We start from the raw sequence: 9,838 nt of genomic DNA, 5'->3' as shown, positions 1-9,838 counted from the left end.
GGTGTTGGTAATAGTAACATTTCATATTCTGACCCTATGCCCACCGCTGGGATGAATTGTTTCTATAATAATATTTAGAAGCTGAGGACTCTGGGTGAATATTTTGGATATGAAAGGCTCGGCGAGCTCCTGTGATCTCCTGCTGTACACATGTACTTCATCATCAGTGGAAAAATCTTCCATAGCGTCCAATCAGCTGAGGAATTTCACACGTTGTCCCGTCTGTATCGGGAAGTCGGCGCTCCGTGCGATTCATTTCCTCCTCGCCTGATCCTTCGCCAGCTCTGTGGCCCCCACATCATGATCCAATTTCCCGACATCCCAGGCCTGAGAATCTCACATACTTCACATATTCCTTTCCATCTTTCCCCTTGGCTGCCATGATGGCGCTGAACGGCCGGCCACCGCGCACACGTGCAGACGTTCTATTTTCAGATTCACCAAACTTTCACTGGCAAAGGACACAGAAAATCAAGTGAAAAAAAAATCATCAACATTTCCCATGATGGAAAATTCATTCATTTCCGAAAGGAATGTTGGCCGGCTTTGTGTTGGAATCCCACCGGAGCCACGTGTGGCGCATCCCGCTGATGGCATTTATTTCCTATAATGCAGAGCCATAAATGGTGAATCTTCTTGTTGGCTTGTGTGAATGTGCTGCTTTAGAAGGTGAATCATTTCTATCTCAGATTTTTTGCATTTTTTAGCACTCTGGCCTTTGCAGCGCTGGGTCCCAGGTTCGAATCCCAGCTAGGACAATATCTGCATGGAGTTTGTAGGTTTTTCACGTGACTGGGTGGGTTTCCTCTCACATCCCAAAAACATGCAGTTAGGTAATTGGCTTCCCCCCAAAATTGTCCTTAGACTGTGATAATGACATATCACTATGGGGGGACATTAGATTGTGAGCTCCTGTAAGGGACAATTAGTCACATGACTATGGACTTTGTACTGCGCTTGCATATATGTCAGCGCTATATAAATACTTTGTAATAATTAGGTTGCAGCAATCATCCAACGTATCAGACCTTGTAAGTGAAGAAGAATCGCTAACGGAAAGAAATGAAGATTGCGGTGCCGTTCTCACAGGTGGAATGCTGGATGAGAGTTTCCCTAAAAGGTAAGTAGCATCCAGTGGTGGATGTAGCCAACAGTGGGCCCCTGATTTGAGACTTGTGTGGGGCCCCTGATAGCTGAAGAAGGGCCCCTGTACAGCAGCACACTTTGCACCTCCCTACTTCCACCCCTGGTAGCTGCTGTTTGATTTCATATATCGTGGGGTAAATTATTGCCCCCGATTTGCCTCTTTGCCCCGGCTGTATGTAGAGCGCCCCCATGGTGAAATCTTCTGTAATGGCAGACCTACAATTGTACGTCGATGGCTGGGTGAGATTTATTTGGCCAGCCAATCAGATTTCTGCGCCGGCCCCGCTCCCTCCCCCAACAAGATCCCTAGATTTGTGCCCTGGCTGCAGATTAATGATAAAATAAATCAGATTTATCGGCCGTCTTCCGGCTTTCCGCTGCGTCCGCTTTCCTCATAAAGAAAATAAACGAGGCTGCCGCTAATTAGGTGTTAATCAGCAAAGGGTTTTATTTCCAGGCTTGCTTTGTTTACAGTTCACTTGGATCTTCCTGGCGCTCATTATTCTCCGATCATTTATGGCATTGTTACAGAAATTCACCGCTAACAAGCTGGCCGCGGCGGCTGACATCACAGAAGCACGGCGCACATAACTCAGCGCCATTTATTTTACATCGCCCCGTTACAAAGAGAAATCTGTGACTGAGAGGTGACAAGCCGGAAAGAGATGAAAATGATGTGAGAACCGGGGTGATCCAGAAAACCTGCAACTGATATCTCTGCCAAATAAAAGCAAATGGTTTTTAAAAATCCAGGATTGTGGGATCACCCAGGTTCTCCCATAATGGTCTATCTTCTCCAGTCTGGGGGAGGTTTAATAAATCAGACCCAATGATTTCATCCTTGAAGGATGGAGCCATCGTTGTACTGAGATGGCAGCTCAGAGATGACACAATCATGTAAATCCGGGTCCCTGTGCCTGACACAGATCAGCTGCAGCCTCTCACCTTCATCACTGGAGGAGACTGAGGAAATGCTTCCTCCTGCCTGCAGCAGACTGATGACATCATCTCAGCCTAGGCAAAGTCACTGTTTGGAGCTTAATAAGGGCGGAGCTCATTCTGTTGCTGTATATTGCCCCCATTTATTTTCAGAGTGGTCACAGCTCAATGATCACCGCCTGGGGGCCAAATATTTTTATTAACCTTTAAAAAGCACCAACCTATAATACAGCGCTGTACAATAAACATGCACCATTGGTAATCTCCTGCAGGTGGCAGCACTGAGCTCCGGGGTTTTTTATTCCAATTCCTGAGATCTGAGCTGCTGGTGGCAGAGCTGTCATCCTAATCCTGACCAGCACAAGTATATGCAGTTTAGGTGTGTACATTTCACTGGCTGCATGCTTCTTCCAAGTCTCACCAGAGATAAGGATGTCAGCTGTGATGAATGTTTTACTCTCAGGATTCTGTGTGAATATAAATCTAATGTGGCTGAACTCTACCCCCCCCATTGGGACCTGACTGCTGGTTCTGTATAGGACAGGTTCTCTTTATTCTGTGATCTCCCCAGGTTTTGGGTCCTCTGAGGTTTCCTGTGGCCCCTGCAGGGGATATCCGGCCATGTGGCGGACTCAGCGCTCGGATTATCTATCGTTGGGTTTGCAGCATTTCCTCGGCTCTCTCCAGTATTGGGAAGTCGCAGATAATCTTCAGGATATTGCCGGGATTTGTGCTGCGGATCGGAAGCTTCAATCCTCCTCCTCGATGGCCTCATCCGCATTCTCACACGGCAGACATACAACGCCACCGTCTAGGTTTCTTCGGGTGTATTTCACCGGAGTGTCTGGAGCTCCGACTGTCGGACACAAAAGGCGATTTCAGATATCGATGATAAAACACGCTACACGTATGTACCGCCATCTGCCAACACGGGTTTACTAACAGGCAGTACATGTAATAAACATTTCTTATCATTTCCATATATAAACCCAATCACTTCATTCCTCTATATACCCTCAAATCATGGTGATCCTGCCAAGAAGGTTCAGGCACTTCCTGTTAAAGGGTGACAACACTCCTGATCATTGCAAATTCACCGGTACCGGTTGTGGGAGCTGTCATCAGGGGCACGGTAATAGTAAAGGCTATCAGTGGGGAGTGTGCAGGGGGAGCCTATACAGGGGTCCCGAAAAAAGGGAGGGCACAGTGTGCCCACCCCACTACAACCCTACACTGTGCCCACCCCACTACACCCCTACAATCCCGCAGACTGCCACTAGATGGCGCCAATAGCTCAGACAGTTGTAGTTCTCAATACATTAACATTGCAGAGTTTTGCAACCCTAACTTTTTCCTTCAATTTAAATCTAGGAGCCCCCAATAGATCATCCACCCACCCATCCTTCCATCCATCCTTCCATCCTTCCATCCATCCACCCATCCATTCATCCATCCATCCATCCATCCACCCACCCATCCATCCAGGGAATACTTCAGTGTGGGGACAGCATTGACGCTGGAGGATAAAATGGTTGGGTGGATTGTCCATGGTGGTCGCATATACACATTGCTGGCTCCTGAAAAGGTAAAGGTAAGAGGGAAGTATTAGTTATTAGAATAAAGATTTTTATACAAGGTTTAGGGCCGTTATCCTAGGGCTGTTTTAACCTTTTTTGAGAATGGGGTGCAATAGACCCCTGTACTCATTTCCCAGGGCAGCGCAGCAGATATCTGGGGGGCTCCTTTATTTAAAGGGCTTCCATATTCCAAATAAACCATCCCGCAGACTGCCACTAGATGGCGCCAATAGCTCAGACAGTTGTAGTTCTCAATACATTAACATTGCAGAGTTTTGCAACCCTAACTTTTTCCATCATTTAAATCTAGGAGCCCCCAATAGATCATCCACCCACCCATCCATCCACCCATCCTTCCATCCTTCCATCCATCCACCCATCCATTCATCCATCCATCCATCCACCCACCCATCCATCCAGGGAATACTTCAGTGTGGGGACAGAATTGACGCTGGAGGATAAAATGGTTGGGTGGATTGTCCATGGTGGGCGCATATACACATTGCTGGCTCCTGAAAAGGTAAAGGTAAGAGGGAAGTATTAGTTATTAGAATAAAAATTTTTATACAAGGTTTAGGGCCGTTATCCTAGGGCTGTTTTAACCTTTTTTGAGAATCGGGTGCAATAGACCCCTGTACTCATTTCCCAGGGCAGCGCAGCAGATATCTGGGGGGCTCCTTTATTTAAAGGGCTTCCATATTCCAAATAAACCCGGTGAATATAGGACATTCATACAATACCGTGTGCAGCCGATTTCTGGACTCACCGGTTAATGAACGGAACAATTTCTTCCTTTTCTGAAGTTTGTCAGCGATCTGAAAATACAAAACAAATGGGGAGCAGAGACGTGAAAATGTCAGTGTGGATGGATCATGGAGTAATCACTGGAGCTGATTGTACACAGATATTCCGTGTGTGGGGTCCATATAGAGAGGGCTGTCCAGCTCCGGCCCCTGAGGGCCACATACAGCCCAGGATCTCCACATAAAGAGACATTTGGTACCTTTCTGGATGTCCAGCTGTCTGGTAGAGAAATGCAGAAGCCATGTGTGGCCCCCAGGACTGGAGATGGGACAGGACAGATTTGGGGAGCAGGAGACACCCGGTGTAGATCACATTGGTAGAATTTGCTCATTCAATCATGTGAATGTTCTTTAGTACATCAGGTAGGTAAGTGTGGGGGTGGGGCATTGCTCTCCGCACCGGCACTAAAGGCTAACAAATGGCAAATAAAAATATTATAGAACTGCTATGACATGCAATACCAGACAGGGAAGGCTAGAGCGCCATTTACAGCAATTTCTACCAGAACCATTGCACTGAATCCCAGCACTGCATGGAGTTTGTTTTCTGCCACGCACATTCTCTGAGTTAATTGATTTCTGCTAAAATTGCCCCCACAGTGCCAGGATTACATGTATGGTGACATTGGGTGGGGAAGGCCCTTGGTGCTCAGGAACTGCTGGAAGAAATCAAATGGGTGAAACACATGAGGATTAGGTGAAATGTGGTGTGGTGTCACCACCTAGTGGACAGAAGGCAGAAGACATGGAATGGAGAAACTATTTTATATAATTTGATGTTATTTATGTTTCTGTCCAACATCAGATGATAAACTAATCAATATCTGGAAACAATTTTTACTTGAAAATAGATTTAACTCACAGCTAAATATTACTCGTTTATTTTATCCTCATTGTATATCTGATATCTGTTATTGCTCAGCCTCAATGATTACAGTAAGGAGCAGTAAGTAAATTCTCTATAAGCTGATACATTTTATGAATATATTGCCAATTATCAGAGATTTATCACATGTGGGCGTGGTTAGTTGGAAGGGACCCTCCCCTGAGCTCCTTTCACCATGATTTCTTGTCCTTGATTGGATAATTGTACTAGGCGGAGGCGGAGTTACCTGCATTCTGTAGGGTTGTTCACACTGGCTGAGAGAGACTCGCAGGCTGTGATGTCTCCGGATCAGAATCTCCTTAGCTTGCTGGGCCCCGGGGTCCGCGGAGAGAGTGTGTCTGCTGTATAATGGAGTCTGGGAAGAGCCTGATGTCATCCAGCTGCTGGGCAGACAGGTTCTCTTTGTGAGATGACAATTTGTGATGTTTGCTGCAAAATGTACAGGAACAAATGAATACGGACTCTACAGGTATCTGCAGGGGCTTGTTGTCACTAAGTCTGCAGTTCTGTACATATTGTGCACACTTCCTCCCACTCTCATACCCCAATCACCCCCTATCCCCCCTCCCCCCACGCTTCTGCCCTTTGAAACACATCCCTGGGTTACTACATTAATGATGGCGGCTTCATGCACCCCACAAAGTGTTCTCACCCTCAGAAATATTTATGTGGAACTCACAATCTCTGGTTTATTGGAGGGGTCATGGTTATCCCTGTTCCTTTCACCCAATCACAATGCTATCAGACAGGTATTCACCCAAAGTCCCCAGTGTATGAATGATGTATCCTGCAGGTCAGCACCAACAAATTATCTGTCATCAGTGACCATGGGGGGATGATGGGACATGCTGGGACTTGTAGTGCATAACGAGACAAGCTCCTTGCTAGGTGTCCATTGGGGAATGTGAGAACTGGTTGATATGAGGACAGACATCAGATAGCATCATATTGCAGGTAAGTGGCCAATGGACAATACTCACTGGAAGGCAGGAAGAGTGGAGAGATCGGACAATTGTCCGGCTTCAGCCAGCTCAATGGCGTGTTTCTTCTCCAGCTTCTCATACAGGAGGACAATGCTAGACTTTGGCTTGTTGTCCCGCAGCAGAATCCTCCCCAAATATTTTTTGTTGAAATATTCAAATCTGCATGGAGCAAAAGATGGAGATTTATCACCGAACCGAGAACACCGCAGCAGAATCTGCACCTGGCAGTGTGTGTGGGGGAGGGGATTCAGGTGAGGGGGGACATTCATCAGGGTGATTCACCTTTTATCAGATTCACACCTGATTGTTTGTTATTGTAAGGGGATCGGGTTGAGCTGCCAACACAACTGAAGTTATATTATCCTGCACTTTATTTTCTCTGTTATTAATAAACTGTATTTATATAGCACCAACATACTAGGCAGCGCTGTAATGTACCTGCAGTGTGTTAAAACCATCATGCTGGAGCTGGGCTCTGCAGTACTTATTTTTCACCACCAGATGTCCTCAGTGCTCTGGGTTGAATGTCCCCCCAGCATCACCAAGTTCAGAAGATACTGTGAGCAGTGGTGGGGTAAAGTCCCCTCCCCCCAACTGGATGCTCCAATGGCAGCCTTTCATTACAATATAATGGTGCCCGTGAGTGTCAACCATCAGGAGAGAAGAGGGAGACCATTAGGACCCAGTGTGCTAAGTAACCAATCAAAACTTCACACAGATGTAATTGTTTTCAATAAAGAAAATGCATAAATTCCAGGCACAGGAGGAGCACTGGGGGGTCAATATAAATGGACACAGAGATGAGAACCTGTGCTGTATCCATGGTGGATCCATGGACAGGTTCTCTTTATAGAAGACACAGTAAGCAGTCACAAAACATTTTTGTCATATAAAATACTGAACAACGATTGCAGAAAATAACGATTACTTGTCCTTCCAGTAGAATTGCCCGCAGTGCCCACACACATCCTCTATGCCAGTCACCAGATGGTCCATAAGCTGAAACAGAAAATAAAGGGTCTGTACCCCTGCTGTGCCTATTATAGGGGCCCCCACCATCCCTATGCTGAGTTCCTAGATCTGTACCCCTGCTGTGCCCATTATAGGGGCCCCCACCATCCCTGAGCTGATTTCCCGGGTCTGCACCCAAACTGTGCCCATTATAGGGGCCCCCACCATCCCTATGCTGAGTTCCCTGGCCTGTACACCCGATGTGCCCAATATGAGGGGCCCCCACCATCCCTGTGCTGCGTTCCAGGGTCTGTACCCCTCCTGTGCTTATTATAGGGGCCCCCACCATCTCTATGCTGAGTTCCTAGGTCTGTACCCCGGCTGTGCCCATTATGATTGGACATCCGGTAGCACTCCAGTTGCAGCAGGAGGAGTAAGACTCAAGGTGTGGATAACCTATGGCGGAGTGATGCCCATAGCTCTACCCTTGTCTCAGGTACAGTTTTGTGTTCAGGTCCCCAGTTGTCACCTGTATTCCGTTCATGCAATGTGTGGCCCCATATATATTCTATACCCAGCAGGTGTTGGCGCAGTCTCAGGCGGGCGTGGTGGGCGGCTGCCATTCTGCTGACTGATTGTTTTAACCTTTGTGATTTTATTTTCCTCATTTGATTATGTGGGACGTGACAAAGCTCTGCGCCGGCTGATTGTGATTGGAGATGAATCAGCGCGGCGATGTTCGGGGTCACCGGTTTAATAGCGCCAATTCCATTTGTTTCCAGTAACGAGGCCGATTTCATTCTCTCGCTTCTCCGCACAGCCCGAGATAAATGATTCCTGCCGAGCAGATTGTGATACGGAATGAGAATTTCTCTACAATGGAGCGCCGGCCTCTGCATGCCTGGAGTCTGTAGATGGGCAGATATGGGGGGCAGATATGGGGGGCCGGGGTAAAATGCCAACCTGGAACCTGGAGGTCCGGAATTTAATCCGTGCTGGGTGAAGTGCAGTACAGGGCCGGATTTGTACTTTTTTCTCCCCTAGGCTATTTAATGTACAGCGCTGCGTAATATGTTGGCGCTATATAAATTCTGTTTATTAATAATAATAATAATAATAGGCCAGCTACCTTGTGCCGCCACCTCCCTCCCCACTGCCATGAAGGGCGGCTATTAGCGCTCAGTGTTCAGGCCGACGGTGAGGTTGCGGTTTTCTCTTTCCCATGCCAGGGATTCACGGCCTTCCTGCAGCAGCCCCATAGAAAATAAATGGGGGCAGCAATCACCCATTTGGTACCAATGAAAACCACCCTGCTGTCAAATGGGCAGCAGCAGCGCTGTGGTGCAAGAGATTGAGCCAGGAGCTGTGCAGGATCGCTGAATCCCAAGACAGGTCTAGGGGGGGGGGGGGGGGGGGGGAGAGAAAAAAAGAAACTCCGCCCCTTACCAGTGATCACCTGGTGACATTGAACCACAAGGCCCCTGTAGTCACAGATCTTCCAGGTGTAGGGTTCTGACAGGTAAAGGGCTACGAGCTCATACAGAGATCCAGCAGTCAGTCTGTAGTTGCCAGGATAGTGCAATTTGTAGGTCTGATTGTGCCCCCTAGTGGCCATGTTGCTTTGGGCCGTGGCCTGCATGGCCCTGCCTATGAGGGCAACAATCTGGAAATCTGACTCTAACCCGGCTACTCAGAGAAAGGGAAAGTATTACAGGAGAATCTAAAATACAAAGGAAAGGCAAACGCTTTCCATGTTACAGCATCTCTTACCCGAATGTTCACCTGCTCAGTGATGGTGGAGAGCCGCTGCTTCTTCTTCACTTCCAGTAATTCCACCAATGGCCGGATGGTCATCCCCTGCACATCAAGAGGAGATATGGAAGAGATTATTCCACAAACATTGCTGCAGCCCACACTAGGGGCTTAAATATATAAACCCCCCACTTCTGCACCAACTCCGGGGTATCTGAGCACAGCCAGATCATCTGCAAAGCATCTAAAGCCTGGGGGCCCCAGGGGTGTGCAGAGGGCCCAACCACAACCTTCATACACAGGATGTAAACCTTGGAAATAGCAGAACCGGCACCTCGCCATCACACAGGGGAAGACATTTGTAGGCAGATGTGTCAGGTATAAAGGATCTGTGACAGTATAGGGATTAGGGGCTTCATTTATTAGAATCCCTCACCTAAGGCCCCATAATACCAAAATCCATCTGGAGGACAATGATTGGGGTGCAAGGAATCCTGCTGGTGTGAACCAGAGCCCTACAGCCCTCTGCCAGGGATACAGAAGGAGATAGATTGGTGGACATTCCAACACCATGACTATATGGAGCTGCCCTCTCCTGCTTCCTTCCTGGCTATTTACTGTTCCTCATGGCCATTATTATGGGGTTGCACCCTTATAACATCCTCCGCTTTTCCAAGAAGGCTTCCAGAAGATTTTGTGGGGTGTCTGTGGGTGTTTGCTCCCTATTGGTGAGGTCAGGTACTGATGGTGGGGATTTGCTCCCTATTGGTGAGGTCAGGTACTGATGGTGGGGATTTGCCC

General features: G+C 47.7%; 1 protein-coding gene and 1 long non-coding RNA gene across 2 annotated transcripts in view; both read right to left on the bottom strand.

Annotated features, from left to right (window-relative positions):
* Positions 1 to 1,569: 1,569 nt before the first annotated feature.
* On the bottom strand, positions 1,570 to 5,707 carry LOC140344003 (uncharacterized). The gene is made up of 3 exons (XR_011923443.1): positions 5,578 to 5,707; positions 4,429 to 4,477; positions 1,570 to 2,941 (listed from the first exon to the last, which is right to left on the bottom strand). It is a non-coding gene; the product is annotated as an uncharacterized lncRNA (long non-coding RNA).
* Positions 5,708 to 5,719: 12 nt separating this feature from the next.
* LOC140343761 (sodium/hydrogen exchanger 2-like) overlaps positions 5,720 to 9,838 on the bottom strand; it is a gene marked incomplete at its 3' end in the record, with an annotated part of 14,593 nt that continues 10,474 nt past the window's right edge. The window contains exons 6-9 of the mRNA XM_072430629.1: positions 9,056 to 9,142; positions 7,263 to 7,333; positions 6,332 to 6,493; positions 5,720 to 5,780 (exon numbers count right to left, since the gene is read on the bottom strand). Of these exons, the coding sequence (XP_072286730.1) occupies positions 5,720 to 5,780; positions 6,332 to 6,493; positions 7,263 to 7,333; positions 9,056 to 9,142 (381 nt within the window). The remainder of the gene's footprint in view (positions 5,781 to 6,331; positions 6,494 to 7,262; positions 7,334 to 9,055; positions 9,143 to 9,838) is intronic.

Source organism: Pyxicephalus adspersus, chromosome Z (genome assembly GCF_032062135.1).
Source record: "Pyxicephalus adspersus chromosome Z, UCB_Pads_2.0, whole genome shotgun sequence".
Lineage (NCBI taxonomy): Eukaryota > Metazoa > Chordata > Amphibia > Anura > Pyxicephalidae > Pyxicephalus > Pyxicephalus adspersus.
This window is presented reverse-complemented; position numbering and strand designations above follow the sequence as displayed.